At 41.9% G+C, this 25283-nt stretch overlaps 1 protein-coding gene across 2 annotated transcripts in view; it reads left to right on the forward strand.

Annotated features, from left to right (window-relative positions):
• Window positions 1-25283, forward strand: part of FAM13A (family with sequence similarity 13 member A) — an 86189-nt gene that overhangs the window by 7302 nt on the left and 53604 nt on the right. For both annotated transcript variants that reach the window (XM_084786983.1, XM_084786984.1), the window contains exons 2-3: window positions 9460-9501; window positions 23921-23962. In XM_084786983.1, coding sequence (XP_084643109.1) covers window positions 9460-9501; window positions 23921-23962 — 84 coding nt within the window. The remainder of the gene's footprint in view (window positions 1-9459; window positions 9502-23920; window positions 23963-25283) is intronic.

Here is a 25283-nt window from a genome sequence, read left to right on the forward strand (position 1 = left end):
TCAGATCACTTAGAATGAATGGAGCTAAAATCACAGGACAAATGGCTTTGCCAAGGCAGCCAACAAAACAAGCATACAACAGAGTGTTACAGCGTTGTCAAGGTGAAAATAAGCCCTGAAACAAATTTAGAAACCAGACTCTGGCCAGAGCACACCCTCACACACCATGCAGACCACTCACACCCACATACACCGTGCAGATCGCTCACACCCTCACACACCATGCAGACCACTCACACCCACATACACCGTGCAGACCGCTCACACCCTCACACCCCATGCAGACCACTCACACCCACATACACTGTGCAGACCGCTCACACCCTCACACACCGTGCAGACTGCTCACACCCACATACACAGTGCAGATTGCTCACACCCTCATACACCGTGCAGACCGCTCACACCCTCATACACCGTGCAGACCGCTCACACACACATACACCGTGCAGATTGCTCACACTCTCATACACCGTGCAGACCGCTCACACCCTCATACACCGTGCAGACCGCTCACACCCTCACACACCGTGCAGACCGCTCGCACCCTCACACACCATGCAGACCGCTCACACCCTCACACACTGTGCAGACCGCTCACACCCACATACACTGTGCAGACCGCTCACACCCTCATACACCGTGCAGACCGCTCACACACACATACACCATGCAGATTGCTCACACTCTCATACACCGTGCAGACCGCTCACACCCTCACACACCGTGCAGACCGCTCACACCCACATACACTGTGCAGACCGCTCACACCCTCACACACCGTGCAGACCGCTTGCACCCTCACACACCGTGCAGACCGCTCACACCCACATACACTGTGCAGACCGCTCACACCCTCACACACCGTGCAGACCGCTCACACCCACACACACCGTGCAGACCGCTCGCACCCTCACACACCATGCAGACCGCTCACACCCACATACACCGTGCAGACCGCTCACACACACTGGTGTTTTTCTAAGCAACTTCTATTTATTTAACAAAAAATTGCAGTGCTCCTCTCCCTTCGGTGTCTGGTGCCGCTGTCCCAGGGCACTGACGCTAACAGTGCCCAGCGCTCCCCATCCCTGCTCCATGTTGCCTCCCTCAGCCTTGGAAACCCTTCATCTTGACGCCATGTGAGCAATTCTTCTATCTGTTCTCCTTAGCCCTCTAATGCACATACTGGACTCAGTGTGGCTTCCTGCACGAGTCTCACCAAACCCTCCAGACTGCACAGTGGTGCAGGGACGGAGGGTTAGAGACAGACGCACTGACAGACAGCAGCTGGGGTTTCACAGCTAATTAGCCTTCCTTGGATGTGTTTATCTCATTTGAAACATCTGATTGCTAATGCTTTCCTCTGAGGATGCCTGAGGAGTGAAGAAGACAGTGTGTATTAACCCTGAGCACAAAGGCCTAGCCTGTGGTAAGCATTCAGTCCACAGTAGTTGCCTGTCACTGTCTGTAGATTCTGTGAGGGTTACCGTTGTATCTTAGTGGCCTGTGCATCTCTGGCACTTGTCAGGTGTTCTCTCAAATAGTAGACACTCAGGAAGTCATTCAAAATGAGCACCTGTGCAAATTAATCAGTGCAGAGCCCACTCTCACTTTCCTGTGCTGCTCACCACCCTAGTCCCAGGACAGAATCACAGCAGTGGTTCAAGTTACCTGGGCAATCCTCCCCAAGAGGGAGGCATAGTGGGGGTGGAGTGGGGGGGGGCAGGGGGTGGAGTGGCAGTGAGAGGATGATTGGCAGTGCGTTCTGCACATTTATCAACTCCTTCATGCAGACCATTTGGGAGATTGTACACCTATTAAAACTCTGTTAACAAATCCTTGATGTTTTGTACTAGTAGTAAATGTTGGAAGAAATTGTTTATTTTTTCCTTCTTCCCTTTGAAGATATTATTTTGTTTCAGTGACTAGACTTTAACATGTTTTAACTTAATGAGTAATGTTTGAAAAATACATTCCCATCAACTAAACTCAGCTGTTCTCAAGAAAGCTGCTACTGGCTTTTGCATCCTAAGCTGCTGCCTTGCTGAGGGGCTCTTTGTATTGGTGTTACAGAACCCCTTTCCTGTACAAGGCCTCAGTGGCACATGAGATTTTCTAGCTGCATTGAAAATAAATTTGAAATAAACCAAGAATTTCTTTAAGTTCCAAACAACCTTTGGATTTTCAGTAAAGTGAAATGGTTTTTCTCTTCCTGTTCTCAAGCCAGAGCAAACATTGGCGAGGCCATATTCAAACATTGCCTTGCCTAAACATAACCTCTTCTGGCTTCTTCTCCACACACCACAGAGTAGTGTTTGCATTGCAGGTGTATGACAGAACTCCAGCCTCTAATTGTGCAGTTGGGGAAAGGACATTATTTTCTTTTTCTTAAGTAAGGATAGGAAAACCAGACTATAGTTGCAATCCCACTAAATATTGAATAGAAAAGAACAAGATCATTTAAAGTAATCAGCACACAGCTTCCTGCAAATGTGCTGTCTAAATTGCTCGCCCAAATAATAAACAGTGTACATCTTAACAAGCCAGGCGGTGGTGGCATGCGCCTTTAATCCCAGCGCTTGGGAGGCAGAGGCAGGTGGATCTCCATGAGTTCAAGGCCAGCCAGAGCTGTTATACAGAGAAACCCTGCCTCAAAAAATGAAACAACAGCAACAAAAAACATTAACTAAAGCATTGTGTAAACACTGGGCAAAATCTTGCTGCTACTGAGTGCACGCACTACACTAGGTACCTAGCTAGGTGCTGGGTCACAGAGATAAAGACATATCCTGGTTGTGAGACAAGTGTGAGCACGAGCTCACCACGGCAGTACAGCTGTGAGCAGTGCCTGGAGCTGAAAAAGCAGCTCCCTTCCCAGCTCCTGGCCCTTGAGATAAGACTCAAAGCCTTCACCAAGGGGAGAGAGAGGTGTGGGGAGGGAAGGAGAAGCAATGTGTGCAGAAGGAGGAGGTTACAAAGTGCGCTGAGAAAAGTCCTGTTACAGAAGCACGGAGTGCTGAGGTGGGAGGGACTCGATGCTGCCGCCAGGTTTTAGTTTTTGGATTTTACCCAAATGCAGCAGGGAAAGCAGCAAAGGCTGAGGGTGAATTGGCTGCACAGCAGGACTGAGTGTGGCCACTACAGCAGAGTCCTGCCATGAAGCGGCCGCAAGCAGGAGACACAGAGTGCATAAAGTTTGGTGACTGCACAAACAGGGGAAAGGAATAAACTTTAAACAGAACATGTGGCTTCTTAATGTGATCTAAATAGTGTAATGAGAGTGAGAGTTCCTTTCATGCTGTGTGGCTTTTAAACAAGTCTTAGTGCCTGATCCTGGGAGAAAACACAGTGCCCACACCAGTTAGCAGGTGGTCCTGCTTTATTTTCCACCAACTGGAAGGAGAGATGCAAAGAAAAAGGAAAAGAAACTTGCACCTCCTTACTCCTGGATAGATATTCCACTCCCTTCCTGTCACATGCAGCTACCCCCACCCTGCTCAAGTTTTAGACATCGCAAGCTGTTAATCAGACAACCAGAGCTGAGCCGCTGTGTCGTGGCATTGGACCAGCATAAAACGATTCTCAGTTCCTTAGAGAAGTAATGAACAAGTCCTTGATATTTTTCTTAACACAGAGTCTCATGTTGCTCAAGCTGGCCTCAAACTCCTCATGTAGAAGAACTCTTGAGCTGCGGACCCTCCTGACTCCACTTTGTGGCAGTGGTGGAGTTGCAGGTGTGTGCTGTCACAGCTGGCTTTATGCAAGTCTGGGAAACGGACCTAGAGCTTTGCACGTCCTAGGCGAGGGCTCTACCAACCGATCCACATCCAGCCTGATCAAAGAAGCCAGTACAGGTTAGGTAGAATGCGGAAGTCATCGAGTAAGAAGTTCCGAGGAAGCATGCAGGAGGGCCTCCCCAGCAGGACCCTGAGTTGTGGTTGTCACAGTCTCACATGCAATTGGGGGAAGAGTTCCAAGAGCCGTGGAGACATCCTGTGAGTTACCATGGCCTTCCAGAACTGTGTCATTATGTCTACCAGTAGGCATATCTGACCAATGTTCTATACTTTTCCCCCCTTTCTATACACAGTCAGTCAACAAATGCCATTTTGGTTTTTTTGGCTCAGGATGGTTCTGGCTAGGGGGAGGACAAGGAAAGTGACAAGAATATAGCAGATAGACCTTCCTAATTTACTGAAATACATTTTTTTAAAAAACCTTAAGTCTTGGAAAGTCTTTTGTCTCTTCATTTTGCTGGACATAAATCACCATTAGTGTTTGTTAAGCTTTCCCCGTATTTGCATTTCTTCTTTGGTAAGCCATTTCTTCTTGAAATAAGGTCATTTCTGTTTCTATGGACTGTCTGCTGCATTCCTAGTAACAAACACAGAGGAGAAAATTACAAAGCCACTGCTGGGGCTTATAAGAAAGACTTGTAAATGGCTCCTCAAGTTACAGCCTCAAAACTTTTAGCTACAAACTGATTGAAAACTTTTACATTCATTTCCCAAAAAGCATAGGAATGTGTGTGTGTGTGTGTGTGTGTGTGTGTGTGTGTGTGTGTGTGTGTGTGTGTGCTATTGTGTTGTTTGTTTTTTGTTCCTGAAAGGGATCGACTTCAAAACCTAAACAGCAGAACAGCACAGGGGACCCACCTCACAGCCCGGTTGTCATGGCCTGTGGTCAGTGCCCAAGCGTGGACAAACTGAGGCCACTCAAGTAAGGAGAGAACTTCATGACAAAACAAAAGGAGAGCTAGCATCACTTCCTTCCTATTCTCAGAGAAAACTCCCCTGAGTAGCACTTTGTGCAGCTGAGTTCCTGAAAGATCTGTTACCGCCCTGCTTTCACTTGTGACTCAGTGCCCTTTTACACCCTTTTCTTTCTTTCTTTCTTTCTTTCTTTCTTTCTTTCTTTCTTTCTTTCTTTTTTTTTTTTTGTAAGTCCTCAAGAACAGTTTTTCTCATTTCTAGAAAGAGTGGAACCCAATTCTTAGCATCTACCTATATTTTGAAATTTTCATTATCCAAGAAACACCTTAAAAATCTCCTGTTTGAACTTAATTGAAAGTACATTTAAAGAGTGAAAATGTGTATGTAAATTATCTTAATTTTTGATGTTGAGAGCCACTTTAAGGGATTGGAAAGTAGAAGAAATTGGATTGTTTGTGAGGACATTGGATGTCAAAAGACGTTGAGTAGAACAGCAGTTTGAAGATAGTTCTGAATACCCTATTCTGGGAAGTCTACGAGTAGCATTTGGATTTTGGTTAGTTTGGTTTTGACTGGTTTGTTTCACACATAAAACACAATGCCTTTTCTGTTTGTTGTCTAATGTTCTGGCTGCACATTCTATGGTTCCAAAGCTCAAGGAGGGATCCCAAGGGCAGCTGCCATTTATGTATATGATTTGTAAATTCTGAGAGTATTGAGGGAGTTCAGAAAAGTCCTCTACAACCCCTATACCTAAGTTATTGGCACACCGGCTATAGCTTCTTAGACTGTGGCTCTTTGAGTCAGTGCCAAATATTCTGCCCACAAGCAGTTGTTTTGAGAGACTATACCTCATACCTGGGGGAGGACACTAAGCATCTCCTTGTTACATAAATAACAAAACAAAACAAAGCAAGCAAATGAATGAATGAATCCCCAAACTGTTACTGCTTGTGACTGGCACAGGCTCACCACAGCAGAGCTCTCTTCTTCATCCACACTGTTGTGTGTCCTTGTTCTTAAAACTTAAAAGTGAATCAGAATTCTAAGTTTAGAAGTGAGGCAAAGGATTATACTTAATTTAGAACTTAAGTGAAGTCATTCGATGTCTTTGGAAAGGACTAAGACTGTCAGAAAATGAACATCATTTATCTAAATAGTTTGGGGCTAGGGACAAAAGTGTATTTGTTTTGACAACTGTATAGAAATGATCTTTACGAATGTTTCCCATCCTGAACTGTAAATTTTGTGGAACAGTTCATTTTCTCGATGCTGCTAAAAAGAACTTTCCTTGGTGATGTTTTTTAACTTGGAGTGTCTTCCAAAATCAGGGTAGCTAATTACTTTCCAAAGTTAATTGATTTAATTAATTTAGAACCAGTTCTTTCATTATTTCAATTGCACACCTTTGTCAAAAATCATGACTATGCCGCAGGAAAGAGAACTTCTAAGAAAAGAAGAGAAAGAAATATGTTGATTATTTAACCAACTTAATTTACTTACCCTTATTTTCTTTTCATATTTTGTTTTTCCATACATGGGTTGCATCCTGATCTGTAGTAATTATCCATAAAATGTAATAAAAAGTCTGTTTCATTTTATTTAAATTTCTGTGGTTTCTTTTTCTTTTTTAAGAACATTTAAGACTGATCAAAATGGCTGAGCCATAGCCTGTAGTTTCTGCCTCTCTGCCTCACTGGTGAATTTACTTTGTGCCAGTGCAGCCTGAAAAGATGTTTGCATAGGGTGTAAACCTGTGTTTACATCAAAAGACATTCTTGGAGTGACATGGTGGCCAGCACCTTTAACCCCAATGCTAGGCAGACATTTGTACACCTGGGACACATCCCTGGCCCACAACAAACTATTTTTGTGAATTAAAATCAATTATAAGAAAATAAACTACTAAGACCATGTCAGGTATAAAAATAGTATTGTACCACAACTAGTGTTGTGGGAATATTGGGGTGACTTTGAGGACAGTAAGGCCTTTCTCAAAGGCCAGGAACCCAGAAAGTAAAATGGCCACCAAAGAGACTGGCCACCAGCCAGCAGCTTTTAGGTTCTGGTCTAGAGAACTCAATGAGTGAACTTAGAAAAGCAGAAAGGCTAAGTTTTAGAGAGAAGTTTATTATAGATTCATAGTAGGCTCTTAAAAGAAAGTGAACATCAAGCTCCTGTGTTGCAGCAAGGGCCCACACCATCAAGGTGCTAGTTCTTGGGACCTTTTAAAAGAAGTTACGACAGACACTGGGATGAACCATAGGGAGAGACTGAACCAGACAGTTCAGGTGACCCAGCCATGAGGTGTTCGGAACCTTGGCTCAGTTGCAGTCACATACAGCTTCCAGTCATGGGAAAAAGACAAGAAGGTACCAGGGAACAGCATCCCCAGCCCACAGCAAGGACATTTTCTGCCCTGCTGCTTTGGAGTCTCTGTCTTACCTGATCAGTTCCTATCTCCAGGTCTCATGGTTGCCTGGATCAATTATGTCCCCACTTTGAGTCTGTTCTTCTGGATAAATGAGAGCAGGGGCCAAGGGCAGGGAAAGTCTCTATGAGGATCCAAAAGTAACAATAATTTATTCCATTTGTTCTGGAGGCATGTGCAAAACAATAAAAAATAAATAAATAAAAAAAAAAGACTGCTTGTTTGCTACAAAGAAGTGGAGCACAGGGGCAACCTTTCCAGAGCTCTGTACCATCTGACAGTGTGGCCCGTCACAGCCGTGAATGTGGCTCAAAACAAAGTGAAAAAGTTACTTAAAGTGGAACATTTCTGTGATTGATAACGTTTTAACTCCATTGTATTATTCTCATGTGAACTTTGTAGATGATGGTGTCATAAGACATTATCAGGAGGTTGGACGCGAGTGCAAACTCTTATCACTTTAAAAAAACATATGACTAACTTAAAGAATTCATGAGTTACAGTGGATTAACACACTAAGCATGTCAGTTCACTGTAAGCTTGTTAGTGTTAAGGAGTTCAGATCTAAGAAAGACGCCCAGCCGTCCCTTCACAACACAAGGCGATATTTTTCTCCTGTACTATGATATCATTTCACTTTTTTTTTTTTTTTTTTTTTTTTGGTTTTTTGAGACAGAGTTTCTCTGTGTAGCCTTAACTGTCCTGGACTCACTTTTGTAGTCCAGGCTGGCCTCGAACTCACAGCAATCTGCCTGCCTCTGCCTCCCGAGTGCTGGGATTAAAGGCGTGCGCCACCACGCCCGGCTCATTTCACATTTGTATTGGTTGCTTTTTTTTTTTTTTTTTTTTTTTTTTTTTGGCACAATGCTGTCCAGTCTTACCCCTCTGATATAGAGTCTTTGATTAAAAAAAAAAAAGCCCAATTGTTTTGTCAAGTGTATCGTAGGAATAGTTTGATTTCAAACATGTAAGTTTCTTGCGTGGGGTTGGCTTCAAGTAGTTGCTCCATGTAAAACTACTGCCCCAGAAAGCTTCATCCAGCCGTCCCAAATATTCCCCACATGTGGTCACTTCTAAACAATACTGATGAATGGTACCTGCTCTGCCCTTAGCCCTTGCACATTAGTCTATAATGAAGTGATACATCACCCCTCACATGGGAAGAATTATTTAGCATAGCTTATTTATACCTGCATGTGTATGCATATGTGCATAAAACACAAAGATGCTATGAAAAGTAGTAGTATTGACAAGATGGGAAATAGGACACCTGAACAAGATGAAAATGGAAAGCCAAAAATCATAGGAGACTGGAAAACAGTGTGTCAAACTGTACATGGCCTATTCGAGAAAGAAGGTAACATTTTTCGGCTCTTAGGACAATGTGTGTGGGGAGGAGGGCGCAAGAGATAGAGAGACAGACAGACAGAGACATAGACAGAGAGTCAGATACAGAGAGAGACAGACAGAGAAACAGAGAAGCAGAGAGAGAGAGAGAGACAGATAAGAGACAGAGAGACAGACAGAGAGTATAGGGGGCAGGGGAAGAGAGATTTCATCAGCATACTTGTTTACTTCCAGTTTAATATTGCCAACATTTCTATTTTCATGAATGATGGTTAAGAAAATGAGTAAGCAGGAGAGACTCACTTCATACTTTGATAATAAAAGGTAGTTTTTAAGAAGAAAAACATGTTAAGGAAAAGTCTACCATGTATTTTACATTTAAAAATTAAATACCTTTCTATTAAGCTTCCTGTTATTTCCGTTCTGTTTGAGAGACTTGACCTGTGTTGGGACTTTTCTTTATGTTCCTTTCTGGTATCTGTATCAGGTTAGCCTTAGTAGAGCAACCTCAGAAGAACAAACAGGATGATATTTGCCTCAGGGATGCACTTTTCACTTCTAGGAAATCACTTTTAAGGTAGCCCACACGTAACAGAAATATTTCATCATTTCTTTCGATTTTGCAATTAACTGCTAAAATAATGGTTCTGTAACCATTTGTAAGGGTTGTGTGTGATGTATGAGTATTTGAATTTGACTTGTTGGAAAATGTAGTAAAAAGCTGCTTTTTGAAGTGTGATATAAGTTATTTTTGTGTTAGGCTTATCTGAGAGTACATCTGATGGGCTGAATTCTTTGAAGAAGTAATTGATGTTGTCTAGGTCCTAGGGAGAGTGTTTTGCAAACATGAATTCAATACAAGATCAGCAGTAATATGTGACAATTTGCAATGGGTGGAACAAGATTTTAGTAAAATGTACATGTTCTATAATAGAAATTATATTAATTCACATTTCCCCTTTTTAGCTCACAGGAAGATGAAAGACCTCTGTCACCTTTCTATCTGAGGTATGTATGTATGTTTGTATGTATGTATGTATGTATGCATATATGCATATATGCATATATTTATTATGTCTTATTTTGGTCTGCTATAAGACATAAGAGAGGTAAGATTCCTTTGAGTTTATTTGTCCAATTTTCTTTCCTTTTCTTTTTAAAGATAGCTTCATATATCTTAAGCCTGAAGCTAACTATGCAGCAGAAGATAACTTGGAACTTGTGGTCCTCTGGAGTTCCAAAATTATAAACAAGCATCACCACACTTGGTTTTATATGGTGTGTAGGGATTGTTTTTAGTATTTAATATAATTAAAAGACTAGAATGAGACATTTTTACTTTAAATTCAGAATTCAGAATTTCATTCTCAAAAATGCTCGATGCTAAAATAGTAACCTAAAAAAAAAAAAAAACCCTAGCAGGCATGCAACCTTGTTAAGATTATTTTTATATAACTGTGTTTGTTGCTCTTAGTTTATTTCTTAACCCGGCTAACACACACACAAAAAAATTGAGTCTCCTTTATATTTGTTTATAAAGCTTGACAACACAATCTTGAGCAGTTTAAGTCTGTTCTTAACCCTTCAAGTTATCCTGACTCCATCTTTGTCTCAATCCCCAAGTTATTTGCTGAATCTTCCTCGTCTCGCACCTCTGCCTGTTGCTGAATTCCCCCAGCTCAATCACCTCCTTCCTCTTCTAATCCCTCTTCCCCTGGCTGGCAGGAAGTCTAGCCCTATTCTCTCTCTTACTCATCATTGGCTGTAAGCTGCTTTATTGATATATCAGGGGGACAATTGGGAAGCAGAGTTTATCCAATGTTTAGACAGGAAATTCTCAGAACAAGGCTTGCAACCAAAAATGGGGGGGGGGGGTATGGAAATCAGCATTTGAATTACATAATAACCTTATGCCTACACAACCCAGCTGGATAACTTTGTTAGCATACACAAAGCCCTGGGCTCAGTCATAGCACCACAGGCACAAACACTGACATTTAATGTGAATGTGTGTGTGTGTGTGTGTGTGTGTGTGTGTGTGTGTGTGTGTGTGTCGATATGTGTGTCTGTATGCGTTTCTGTATACACAGTCCTCAGCACCCTGTAGAAACCTTGGATTATTTTAGCTCATTTTCTGGGGAGTAGTGGAACAATAAACTAAATACTCAATGAGTGTACGGAGCTCAGGATTGATTTGTAGCTCTTAAACATCCAGAATAACAACTGTTAATAGCAGTAGGTAACGTTACTAGAATTCAGGACTGAAGTTAGGTTAAGTCACTCCAGTGACTGGACACCTGCCTTGTCGTTGGGATGCTTTATATTTTCTGACTAAAATCTAGAACCAAGTCTCCCATACTGCACTGCTTTCCTAACTTCCCTCCCACCTCAACGGCCTCTAACGTATGCTAGAGCCATGGTTCTCAACCTTCCTAATGCTGTCTTTAATACAGTTTGCCATTTTATGGTGACCCCCCCAACCATAAAACTATTATGTTGCTACTTCATAACTTTAATTTTGCCCCTGTTATGAGTCACAATGTAAATATCTGATATGCAGGATAGCTGACATGTGACACCAAAGGGGTTACAACCTATGGATTGAGAGCCACTGTGCTAGACCACAGAAGCTAAAAATGTTGACCTTTTTAGTCTTGCCTTAATTGTAAAGCCTGCTTTTTGAAGAAAATATGAGGGTACATTATACATAGTTTGCTTATTTACTTATTTACTCATTATTTATTTACTTAATTTATTGCAATCCTCACAGAGTTAGAATTGGACTTTTATTTCAGCAACCAGCAGTTTAGACATGTGTCAGAGAAGACCAGGTATGGCTGGGCGACTGCTTTTCCCGGTGTTCTGCCCTTCAGCACACTGTGTAACAGGTTTCAGGTTAAGACAGCCAAGCAGTCTGGTTTTGTTGTTGTTTGTTTTTTAAATCTTGGTTTCATTCAAACTGAGTCTGCACAATCTGATCGTTGGCAATCTCCGCTGTGCAGTCACTGTAGGCGTATGAGGCTGTCGTCCCAGAGTCCACGGTGTCTCTGAGAGCATTATGTAAATGTGGGTGGCAATATCAAAGCAATGGTTGCTGACCAGTAAGGGAAACTAAGCTTCACAGAGCACAGGACTGTGTATCATTGGATCACACCACCCATTGAAAGCCTTTTCTTGACTGTCTTAATTTTGTAACTCTGGGTGAGAGCAATCTGTGTTTTAAGTAATACTGAATTTTATTTTTACATTTACTATATTTAACATAGATGGTGAAATGGGCTTAAGTTTTCAAAGGCATATACTGATGTTTTACAGTATAAAAGTGTGAATTTTTTTCTCATTATCTGGACTATAATATTTCTGTAATACTGTCTGTAAAAAGCAATTCTAGGTAGATAAAATAAAGGGGCTGGGAAGATGGCTCAGTGATTAAGAGCACTGGCTTCTCTTGCTAAAGGCTTGAGTTGCATTCCAGAATCTACACCCAGAGTCTACCACAGTCTGTACTCTGGTTCCAGGGGATTGGATACCCACTTCTAGCCTCCCAGGGCACCAGGAACTGGATACAAACATACATATATTCAGGTAGTACAACCATACACATAAACTACAAATAAATATAAAGTAAAAAATGTTAAGGCTGGAGAGGGTTGCTCAGTGGTTAAGAGTACTGTCTGCTCTTCCAGAGATCCTGAGGTCAATTCCCAGCAACTACATGGTAGCTCACAACCATCTGTAATGTGATCTGATGCCCTCTTCTGGCATGCAAGTGTATATGCAGATAGAGTACTCACATACATAAAATAAATACATAAATCTTTTTAAAAAAATTTAGAAGGTAAATAGAGTAAAAGAAAGTTCATAGTATAATTCTAGACTTTGAATGCAAGCTACTTGCTCTATTCAATATTAGGGACATAAATACTAAAATGTGAGGACATTGGGAATAAAGAATGAATATGCAGCGAGGTAGCTCAGCAGTTAAGAGACCTTGCTGTTCTTCCAGAAAACCTGAGTTCAGTTCCCATCCCCCACATCAAGTAACTCTTGTAACTTCTTTACCAGGGGATCCAATGCCTTCTTCTGGCCTCCTTGGGCACACGTGTGCACACACACAAATAATTAAAAATAATAAAATAGATCTTTAACAATGAGTATTCCCACAAGATTACATTCAGAGTAGAAAAGGAGAGTTAGCAGCAGGCACTAGTTTCAGACAATGAAAGTTCAATGTAAGAGGAGCTGTTGTTTCCCAGAAGCAAAAATAGTAATTATTTAACCTGTAATTAAAATTCTAAAAGTAGCAGCTTTTTTTTTTTCTGAGTAACATGATAGTCTCAAAAACGATATAAGAACTAGTTTGGTACAAGTTTATTTTAGCTTTTTAAAACATTTCTTACTTGATATGAAACTAAAAGGAACTACTGAGAAAACACAAGCCCACCTCTGTAATTATTTGTGTGGCTAGCCTGAAGTAGATTTCATTGCTGTTCTAACATAAAGTATTTAAGTAGAAGAAAGAAAAGTGACTGCTAATTATTACTAATGTCTGCTGGGTATTTGTAACTAGAGTGTGACATATCTGCTGATGAACACTCTATAAGTAAGCGCACTTTTTTGTCTTAAGTCTAGTAAGAGCGAATGATGCTTAGATTTTAAAATATATTTTCATGTTTCTACAGTGTCCTTTTGTAATCATTTTATTACTTAAGATTTCTTTGGTTCAATCCCCAAAACAGAGCTATTACAAGATTCATAAATCCCTCACTGATTTCTGTAAGATGATAAAAATATATATACTTATTTCTTTCTATTCAAAGTCATATTTGGTCTGTAGAAAGTAACAATGGAATGATAGTTCCAACCTGCTACTTTCCCAAATGGTAATATTGAGTACCGAGTGCTATATACTACATTTTAATCGTGTTGATTCACTAGATTTTTCTTAAGGGGATGACAGACCCAACCAACAGATCAGACACAGCTGCTAACATAGATACACTGCAGAAGCAGCTCCGCCAATAAGGAGCCAGGCAAAGTTGGTTAGGGATGAACAACTGGTCAGTAGCGGAATTAATTCTGGAAGATCAGCATAGAGTAGAACGGAAAGCTCAGGTGGCTGCGGTATGGGAGTGAGTAACCTTCATAGAAAAGGAAATGGGTCAGGGCAGATGGAAGATAGAGCAAAGCAGTCCCCTGGTCTCAAAGAAAAAGAGCAGATGACTCATAGAGAGATCACACCGGTGCTCAGCTGGCCAGGTGAGAGTTTGGATGAAGGGCCCGGAAGGAGGCGACTGCATACCAGCGGAGGCCTCAGAGCCTTCTGCTTTTGGCTGAAGGAGAGGGTTGGGTACAGGGGAAGGGAACCAGAAAGGGCCCACTTTCCCCACCTTGCTTCACTGAGGTAGAATTTCTCCTTCTGTGACTCGCTGTTCTCTTCATAGTCAGGCTGTGCCCTGTGTTTCTCTGGGCTTTTCAGTGGCTTTCGACTTTTCTGCAACGAAGGAGGAGCATCAGACATCCATGCCCAAACCCTAGGTCTAAGCAAATACCTCCTGTGGTACCAGTTCAGTGCCCACTGTAGTCCCTCTACAGCCTGCCCCAATTCTACAGAGAGGCTGGTGTCTTTCTTTGAAGGGAAATAATAGCTACAGAGCAACCCGGGCTAGGACCATGTGTCAAGTTTGCTGCAGTTTTGGTAGCTAGGATAGTAGGTGTCATTGTTTCCGCAGATTGCTCTCTTGGGATTAACCGGCCCCGCTGTGGCAATTAGGGGAACGAAAGCGAAGCAAAACTTTGTCAAGACTGAAGCAACGAGAACACACGCCTGTGCACGTTTACAAAAGGGACGTTCTTGGCAACCACGTTCGTGCTCTGTTCTCTTTCAGATTCTAGGCTGGAATCCAAAAGCAGGAACCCCGCAACTCCGTTGCTGAGATTAACATCAAAGCAACTTGTCCTTGGTGTTCTTCCATGCCCCTCTCTGCCTGTTGCTGTCTGCCTTCTTCCTCCTGGCACCGAGTCAGATCTGGCTGGGATCTGCAGTTGGGTTTCCATTTGTCTGAGTTTTCCGTGTCTACGAACATGGCTTTGGGCTTACAGGGCTGATTTCCACGGGCAAAGCACTTTGCCGCCACTTCCTCCTCTCCCCTTGTTCCCACCCCCATCTACCTACCCTTCCGGCTCGAGGCGCCCAGCCAACAGATTTTACGTTTCAGTTCCATAAAAATTTCTGGATTGCCTGTGTGGCCTGTACTTTATCTAAGTCTGAGCAGTGTGCTTCGGAGCCTGCCAAGCTGTAGCCAGGCTTTCTGAGCTGGTGCCAGCCTCCTGGCATCTCCGACTTGCACCTGATCTGCAAACTCAACCTGTCTTCTGTCAAGGGCTCAGTTCTTCCTGTTTCCCTTTGGATGCTCCGTTAGAACTTTGGAGTTGGCAGTGTCTACATTTCAGCCCAGGTTTTACCAGTGTCGAAACCAAAGCTAAGTTACTATCTAGCAAAGGGTGGAATTGCTCAAGTCAGGGACAGGGTTTCTTTCATCTGCCTTCTGACTGACCTGAAAGAATATCTGAAAAAATTTATTTCCCAGTCAGTTGTTTGGGATGCAAGCTCATCCTTTAGGATTTTGTCCATTTTTAATTGACAGAGTCTTAGACCTATAGCTTTATGTAAGATTCTTAACTGTTGAGATGATATTGAAAAACCTTTAGCGTTGAATAAATTCAAATTTAAAATTTACCAGATGTTTGTCATTTTTGTTATATTTCTTTACTTTTAAATTTCGATTGTTATTAGTTTGATTTTTGCATTTGAAAGATATGCGTTCTCTAAAACTCCTTATTATCAGCCAGGTGTGGTTGTACCCTCCTTTCATTCCAGCACACGAGAGGCAAAGGCAGGCTGATCCCTGTGAGTTCTAGGTCAGCCTGGTCTACACACTTGAGTTCCAGGATAGCCAGAGCTACATAGTGAGACCCTGTTTCAAAACAAACAAACAGGCTTGTTATCATGAAATGATTTAGATAAGGGTATATCCCAGATATTTTATTTGTGGCTAAGTTAGTTTCAAGCTGTTATTTAGTATGTACTTAATTCCTTAGCCAGATGAGAAATCAAGTAAGTGTTTGGACAGTTTGGAACACAAATAATTATCTATTTTTTTTCCTTCTCCCTCTTAACTGGAATAGTATTTCTAAGATGCAGAAGTGCAACTGTGAAGTTCAGTTGCTCTGTGTGTGTGTGTGTGTGTGTGTGTGTGTGTGTGTGCTATAGATAATATAACATTTGTTGTTTTAAGAGATAACCCCAATTGTTCTATTTTATGAGGAGGCAGATGCTGGAGTTAAAAACCTGCTAGCTTAGAGAGGCAGAGAAAGCATCCAGCTGACTTTCCTACTCAGCTCACATTCCAATGGAAAAGGCCCAAAAGACTCACTAGGTCAGCTGACAGCCCAGAAGGAAAAGACCAAAACACTTAAGGCCAAAGGCTTGCTAGCTCAAAGTCCAAAAAGCCAATGGCCAAAGTCCAAAAAGCCAATGGCCAAGGAGCTGAGGAGCTCAAGACCTAGTGAGCTAAGAGCTAAAGAGCTAAAATCTAAAAGCTCAAGAACTAAAAGAGCCAAAGAGCTCCTTCTACTTCTACACAGTGTCTTAAATACCTTGCAACTCAAAGTCCCTGTGCTCTATAATCCCTGTCAGCTGATTTCTTGCTCTGCCTCTTGACCTAGGGCTAACATTATTAAATCCTGTGTACAGAAAGCTATTGGGTTAAAGGTCTGTGCTAGGGCTGGCTGAACCTCACATTAATCTCCTGTTTGCAATAAACAGAAAGTTCGTGGATTAAAAGTGTGTGTTAGGGCTCAAACCTCACCAAAATGACAGGTTTTTACAGTTCACACTCTCAGAGATCACAATGGGATCAAAATGAGGTTTTTACAGTTCACTATCTAAGAGATCACAGTGGGATCAAATATTCAGCAACGAACATTTCTAGTCAAAGCAATTTTAGTTTCTTTTGATGTTTCATAAGATACATGTAAGTTGAAATTCACAGTTTCCATCATTTTAAATATACAGTTGTTGGACACCTGTCACTGCCATTCATCATTAGAAACTCATCAGAACTTATAGGACTAGCTGGGCATGGTGGCACACGCCTTTAATCCCAGCACTCGGGAGGCAGAGGCAGGTGGATCGCTGTGAGTTCGAGGCCAGCCTGGTCTACAAAGTGAGTCCAGGACAGCCAAGGCTACACAGAGAGACCTTGTCTCGAAAAACAAAAACAAACAAACAAACAAACAAACAAAAAAGAACTTATAGGACTAAAGTCTACCCCATGGACCATTAATTCTATATTACTACCCCCTCAACCCCAGCTCTTGGCAGCCATCATTCTACCTTTGTCTTCTGTCTTTTATGCTGAAGGCATCTCATCCAAGTTATCCTTTTGTGACTGTTATGTTGCCTTTAGTGTAATATCTTCAAGGCTCATCCTCATTGTAGCATGTGTCAGAAATGCGTTGTCTTTAATGGCAGGTTCCCAAAGAGTGAACTCAGGTCATCAGAGGCATGGTGATAAATGCCTTTACCAGTTGAGCTATCTCACTGGCTTAAGTTGCTTCCATCTTTGGCTATTGTAAATGATGCAGCTGTGAGCATGGGTGTTCAAATTGCCAGCTCAAGTTCCTGCTTTCAGTTCTATTAAATATATGCCTAAAAGTAGAATTGTTGGTTTTACTTTTGAGGATTTCCCATACTGTTTTACATAGTAGCTGCATCAATTTACATTTTCAGTAATCACAAATTAGAGTTTCAATTTTTTCCATCCTCACCAACAATCGTTAATTTGCGTTTCTGATAATATCCACTCCTAAAGATTTCAAACATGTGGAACACATTGAATATTTCTTCTCCCTAGGAGTCTAAATCTTAGTGGGAAGCCAACCTGGTCTACAGACCAAGTTCCAGGATAGCTGAGAAACACTATCTCAAAAAACAAAACAAAGCAAAACAAAAGAAAAAGAAAAAAGAATCTAAATCTTATGTAGGAATGGATGTCTATTTTTGAAATGTGTCATAGAAGGTTTTCATGTCCTTACCTAGCTGTAGACCATACTACCAGAATGATGAGCAAAGAAACTAATACTGTTCCGCAGTTTTTGAGAAATTCCACATTGTATCCAGGGTTCTTGTATGTGAACATCATTGTTCAGACTTTTTGCATAATAAGAGGTAAGGATAGAATCTGGGTTCAGTTCTCAAAATGCTAATGAATCTGGGTTCAGCTCTCTCAATGATAAGGAAAACATTAGGCTTATGTTTGGTCTTTACAGAGAAAACTAGATCATATAAAATTTTAATGCTTCTCTCCTGTGGCTTTCCCTCAAAGCAAAGGAAAGTTTTCCTTGTTAAAAGAAAAAAAAGACACTTTTACACCCATTCTGCCTAAATCTCTTATCATTTTGTTGTTTAGCTCTATGACTTCAGGTTGGCTTCTCTCTGTAGGACTTCAGGTTGGAATACAATAAAAGTTCACGCTCGTAGCTAAGCAGGAAGCAGACTGCCTTCACTGATATAGTTACCTCCAACTTCGTCATAAATTCCAAGGGCATTAGAAAAGCAGTATAAGCAGAGCTGGAGCTACAAAGAAAGCCAGGGTGTCACAGACGGCCCGTTGATGCGCACCTTCAAGTCTTCATGTTCTGTCTTATGGTCAAATATAGATAGCCAGAAAAAGAAAGAAGGCGTTTGGGAGAGGGCAGAATTATTCTATTATCTGCTTCACTGACCAGGAAAGACAAGTGACATCCCCCAAATGGAGCAGAGACCTGAGTCATCAGAACAGGGCTCTGTGTTCTCTTCCACCACTCTGCCCCACCCACCAACTTCTTCATTTCACTATCTATTCAGAGACTAGAACACTTAGCATACGAAACAATAGAGATGAGAGAGGATACCCCTGAGACCTTAGCTACTTAGCCAAAGCCTAAAAGTAGGGCGGGGCAGGGTGGAAGGAGGGGTTGATGGGGGGGGGGATTATTAGATTCAGTGTGTGCTTCAAAGTATATATTGCACAAAAACAAATTAATTCTGTGTGTGTGATTTTCCCATTGACTCCGAACACTGGAGCAAACAGTAAGTCAGCCCGAGAAAGCTCAGCACATGTCCTAGGGCAGACTCCTGCACTGGCTATATAGTCAGCAGGGACATTTGTCCACAGCTCCTTGGACAATGTCATAAGCTAAGAACTAATCTCCTTACCCAACTTTTTCGGTGATGACTTCTTGATTCATTGTTGCCTCTTAAGAACTGTTTAACACAAAGAAATGATTTGGGGTTTACAAAAGAAAGTTGCACATAAAAGCAAAGATGATCTTCCCCTGAAAATTAGATTGGAAATGAAAGACAATGAGGCCTAAGAAGTTCGTTGGCATTAAAACTGTTTTAGTTAGTTCATTAAATTGGCATTAGAAGTGCATTAAAAACACTGTGAGAAGAGCCCAGGCATGGTGGCACACACCTTTAATTCCAGCACTCAGAGGGAGAGGCACGTGGAGATCTGTAAGTTTGAAGCCAGCCTGGTCTATAAAGCCCCCAGGACAGCCAGGGCTCATTACACAGAGAAACCCTGTCTCAAAAAATCATTTAAAAAAAAAAAAAAAAGAAAAAAAAATACTACGTAGGCTCAATTTTCTTAACAATTACACTTTATTATGAACTCACTAACAGAGCATACCTCATTTACAACCCGACTAACCCAAACAATAGGAAAAGGACATTAAAAAACACAATAATAAATCCTTAAGGATATCCTGGCATAGTCAGCAGGACCTCAGCAAACCCGCAATTCAACCAAGGTTGCTATTGGAACCTGGAACCCAAAGCCTTGAAGCCTTCCCTGGAGCAGTTCTCTCTAAGAGCGTCTCTAGAAATGTTGATGAGCAGCCAAAACAATCCCAAGTCCAATGTCTCTCTAGCCTCTTGTTTTGGGCTCAGATGTATATCTCCTCAGAGTCTCTACTAGGATGTTTTCAGCTGGCAACATCCAAGCTCTCCCACGAAGTGGTTCGACTTCTAAGGAGATAAACATCCTGCTCTCTCACCAGTCTGTTCCCAATTCCAAACTCGGGATAAACACCAAAACATGTTTATCTCTCCTACATCTCCCCCTTTCTATTAAATATAATAAACTATATACAATAAAAGTAATTATGAGAATTATTTAGTAAAAGTCACATCTACAAAGACCAGTTCATTTGTATTTGACAGTCTTGGAGAAATTATTTCACTATCTATCCCATCCTACTGAGTCTTATCCTAGTGTCTAGAGTTTTTTTTTTTTAAATAGTAACACTGTGGCTATCTGTTCTTTAACCCCATCAGAGACCCCAGAAGGAAATACTATCTAATGTGAAGGAAATGCAGGCAAGCAACTTCCAAAAGTATAGACAGAACAGAGAGAGCTGACTGCTTGGACAGTCACAGGTTCCTCTCCATCATCCAGGCATCCAGCCTTCAGCCCGCTGGCCCAAAAGCATTTGACAGACTGCTCTGAAGCAGGAATCCTGAAGGACTGGCCCACCTGGTTTCTGCAAGGCTGGGCAGCCAATTTCTCAGTATCAGGCTTGATCATTGTGGATGGTCAATCTGTCATCAGTAGTAGAGATAAGAACAATTCCTTCGTCCAGTGGCTATCTGTCTCTATTGTTTCTTGATGCCCTCATAATTAGACTGGAGTTGCTTCCAGGAGCTGATGTGTCTCTCTGTCATAAAAGCCCTTTATTATTAAATGTCATTTTCTGTGGATCTCTGAAATTTTTGAAGACCATCTATCTAACTATTCTATCCATCATCTATCTATTCCTTTTAAAACCATATGCAAACTAAATAAAGTTTATTCTATAATTATGTAATTTAGTATCTAATAAGATTTATAAGTGGCCAACTACCAATTTCTATCTCCGACCATCCTGAACAAGTTATAACAGTTAGCTTTCATAAGACTAGAACTGTACATCACCTTTTCAAATGAGTTACACATGTATAATACATTAAGTAAATGTCAAACAAAATGATCTTAAGTTCAACCAACATATAATAAACAGTTTTAAGTTTCTATCAACATACAGTATACAATACATAAAGCAAAGGTTGAATAAAATAGTCTTAAATTTCCATCAATCTACAATACCAATGTATAATATTTGAATAACAATGTAAAATATTTGATGGTAGTAGATTCAATAATCTACTTTTTATTCTATAAATCTATATCCTCCCTTATATCCTTCCTTTACGTCCTTCCCTTCCTCCCCCCTTTTCCCCTAACATTAGATAAGATAGAAAAATAAGAGAGAAAGGATAGAAAAAAGAAATCCCTAAATGAAACTTCTATTAACTTATAACTAACCCCCTTGGGCAAAAATGATCATTGATAACACACCAAAAACAGCCACCCCACCTATTGGGAATGTTGGCTTCGTTCTCTCAAAATTACATTTTATTGTTTAGGGGAGAAAACATCTTTGGTTTTGTTATGATTTGTTCATTCATTTTCGTATCCTGAGGAGAAATCTCTATGTCTGACTCAGATGGCTCAGGTCATTTTTCTTCGAAATTATGAAGAAGCGTAGTGATGCCCACATGCCTTTAATCCCAACACTCTGGAGGCAGAAGCATGCAGACCTCTATAAAATGGAAGCCAGCCTGGTCTACAAAGCAAGTTCTAGGACAGCCAAGGCTACATAGAGAGACCCTGACTAAGAAAAACAAAGAAAGAACAACAAAAAGGTTGCCATATTATGTCTTTATTAATCTATTTGTAATGTTTAAAGTGGTAATTGTGTTACCTAGATAATTGAAATTCTAAAGAATTTTAGGGAAAGCATTAAGAGCCTTGCTCCTCAATGTATCTTATACTAACAAACAATAGCACAGGAGTGACTGGGGAATTGGTGAAACTGCAATCAGGCTAAGGCTATAGCTCAGTAGTAAAGTTTTGCCCAATTCTACAGAGCAGATCTTAAGCCCTCCCTTCTCAGTGAATCACCTGTGCTAAACAAGGGTATGGGTCATTCTTGCGCATGGCCAGGCTCTAATGCACCTATTTAGAGAGTTGGAAATGGCAAACCTGGCCTTTTTGGTTTTGTGGCCTTTTCTTCCTCATAATTTGCTTCTCCTTATCCTGGAGAAAAAAAAAACATAATGAAACAAACAAACAAAAAAAAACCATAAAAATACCAGTCTGGGGTTGGAACAGTAGCTCTGTGGAAGGACACAGCCTCGAATGAGTCAGACTATTTTTTTTTATCCCCAACACCACAAAACAAATAAGCAAATAAAGCATCCTCTGCTTTAACAGGCAAAGAGAACAACACGAAGAACCAAGCATATAAGAGAGGAAAGACCAACATCTCCAGGGAACAGCAGCCGGACTGTTCAGTGCTCTGTCTTTGGAATGTTCTTTAGCTTTTAGCACATCTGACTCTGCTTTTCTAGGTCTTCCCTAGCCATTTGTCTGTTTTGGCTCCCCAAACTGAGATTGTGTAACTGTATTGAGGAGCATAGGAGTTAATTATACAGTGTTGGATTTATGGAGGGCTAGCCACAAAATATCCCAAGCGGGACTGCCTGTTCCAGTTCAGGACAGATGCAGCAAGAGTTTCGTGTTGGCCACAGAGCCTGGGAACCACTGTGAATAGCAGGCATTGTGACCAAAAGGCAAAGTCAACTGCTACACCTTCACCTCTACGTGCAAACATCCCCACTGTACGTGGTAATGAGCTCAAGCTCAGAGCTGAAACCTTCCTAGTTTCCATGCTCATCTGCGACTAGTCTCTAGGGCAGAAGGTAGCAAACACAACTGGTACCCCAAAAGGATACTACAAGCTAAGTGAGAGAAATACAAGCAAAAAGCATTCAGCGCGGTGTTTGAAAACAGTAGTGATCAAGTAGGTGTGTATTTATTTGTTATTGTTTTTGCTTTCTTATTTACCGTTTAGTTTTCCTTTGCACAGTGGAATGGCTCTGGGTTCTCCCTATCTGTGGGCATGACTGATGAAAACCGTGTAGGCCTGAAGCATGATTATTGATTGACTTCCTCTGTGATAAGGACCTCCACACCTAGCGTGGTCATGGTGGTGGTGGTGGTGCTGGTGGTGGTGGTGGTGCTGGTGGTGGTGGTGGTGCTGGTGGTGGTGGTGATGGTGGTGGTGGTGATTGTGGTGGTGGTGATGGTGATGGTGGTGGTGGTGGTAGTGGTGGTGGTGGTGGTGGTGATGGTGATGGTGGTGGTGGTGGTGGTGATGGGGTAGAATCTTCCAAGCAGAAGCTCCTGGCATGAAGGTGCTGAAATGTAGTATTCCACAGGAGCAGAAATGAAGCAGTAGACACTTGTGTTGAGGTGACACCAGATGAGTTAGTGTTTAGATTGGTTGAAATGCAGCTCCTGGTCATGATCTCTAGGCACTTTCATCTTTTTCCTGGGGATTCTGCAAAGGAGGAAGAAAGAAAAGAGAAAAAAAGTGGTTTTCTAAAAACTAGCTTAATAGATATAAAAATCTGCTCAACACTTAACTTCCTTTTAAGGCATAGAAATTTAAATCTTGACTCAGCATGGAGTTGGGGGTAGAGGGCTGTAAAAAAGTAATGACAGCTAACTTTAGCTAGCCAAAGCTGGACCCTTGCCTGGGTCTGTGAGTGTGGGGCTCCTCCAGGCAGCAAGAAGCTCTGATGGGTGCACATCAGTGGTGTGGAATAACTATTTTAATTATTTCAAAAAGAATTAGGCATTATAGAAAATAGAAGATGTTTATACACATTTAGCCAAAGGTGCTAAATCACTTGTTACAATGAACTATCACAGAGCTTGACAGCTTTTGTCTTGACTGTGAGGAGGAAAACACGCTGTGGAAAAGACAAATTGGAAACAGCGATGTAGTAAGTGAGGTCTGGTCCTTGTTCTCTGACTCCTTTGGTCCCTGATGGCCTCCATGAGTTCTGAGAAGATTTTAAAACATACCAATGATTGCAGGCCTGGGACAACAAGTGATAGACAGTCACACACACACACACACACACACACACACACACACACACACACACACACACACCAATCACACTAGCACCCAGAAGGAAGGAGAAGGCCACGAGCCCAGGCTGCAGCAGCAGGCTTAGAGCTAGAAGGTGGCTTCTAAGGTCAGTGTTCCAAGAAGTAGACAAGCCACCACTACGTGTTTCACAGTGAAGGACTCCTGCCCAGGTTGGTAAGCATCAAGGCTCACGTGGGACCCAGTTCGTCCTTCCATCCTGGCATCCCTACAGATGTTGGTTCACCATTGCTGACCCCTGGCTTCCCTACAGATGTTGGTTCACCATCGCTGAGTCCTCTGCCAGGCTAATTTTCTTTCTCTCTGCTTCTTTTCACAGTGCTCACGTATCCCAAGTCAGCAATGTCTCAACAACTGGAGAGTAAGTTACTTGTTTCTTACATTTTTGAGTATTTTATTCCTCTCTGCACGTACTAATTAAAAAAGCAACTTTAATGTCGTATAAAATTGGAAGATTAAGATAATAAACAGCCAGTGACTTTTTAAGCTGCTCATGTCCAGAAAGTAGCAAAGTGTGTGAGTATAAACAACACCCATTTCCCATTTGAAACTACCAACTAGCTTCCTTGTTAGTCTCACCATGTATAGTAGGTTAGCCTTAGGTATTATGTAGCCCAGATTGGCCTTTAATTCCCAGTCCTCCTACCTATGCCCCAGTGCTAGGAGTATAGGGGTGTGTGTGTGTGTGTGTGTGTGTGTGTGTGTGTGTGTGTGTGTGTGTGTGTGTGACACTTTGCCTGGCACTATTAGCCCTTTATTTACAGGGATAAATACATAAAAACAATGTCAAGTTCAGGTAATGTTTGCAAAGCCATCTCTGCTCCCTGGAAGCATCCTTTCATGGGAAATATAAGTAAAATCTAAAGCAGTACCATGACTTTTCTTCCACTTTGCTCATTTATTGGAATTACATTTATCAAGTCCCTTCGATGTGCCGTGTGCCGTGTCAAGCGTATGCTACTGAATGAGCCTTGACTCTGCCTCTGCGGACTTGTGCAGTCCTTTTGTTTCTGTTGTTAGAGGGATGTAGAAAAGAAAGTGACGTGCTGGTGACACCGAGGCCTTTCTCTGCACAGCAGTGGCATGCTGGCTCGGTTATGTCTGGCACATTCTCTCTCCATCAGCCGCTTCCAAGCACAAACAGGCTAAGCACGGCTCTGCCTTTTGCCCTGTCGCAGCCCAGCCTTTCTGCACTTGCTCGCTTCTCTGACCGCATTGCTCTTTTGTTCTTTGGTCACTTGACTTTCTGTTGCTGAGCTAGTCTGTGGCTGTACCCTGCTCAGCCAGCACTTTCATGTTTTGATTCATCCCCTCTAGGAATCTCTTCCTGGCCCACTATCGGACAGCACACCCTCACACTGTTCCCTGTGTCCTGCCCTGTAGAAATGCAAGCTCTGTTAACACAGGATCTCTTCTGCCGGTTCATGATTCTCTCCCTAGGGCAAGGAAACATGGTTTAAGAATGACCTGGATACTCTTCACTCCACTAGAGAAATGGTCTCCGGCCCAAAGGCCTTCCTGTCACCACTACCTCTCTTGTTTTTCCTCTGAGACATGTGAAGCCTGTTCATAGCATCTTCCTTGGGCAATAACCATGTGTTAGAGGTGGGAAAGGTGTGGATGGAGGAAAGATCGAGAAAGAGATAAAACTCCGATAGGATAGAATTGAGAGTCTCAGCTGA

This window comes from Acomys minous (assembly GCF_964271855.1).
Source record: "Acomys minous genome assembly, chromosome: 6".
Taxonomy (NCBI): domain Eukaryota; kingdom Metazoa; phylum Chordata; class Mammalia; order Rodentia; family Muridae; genus Acomys; species Acomys minous.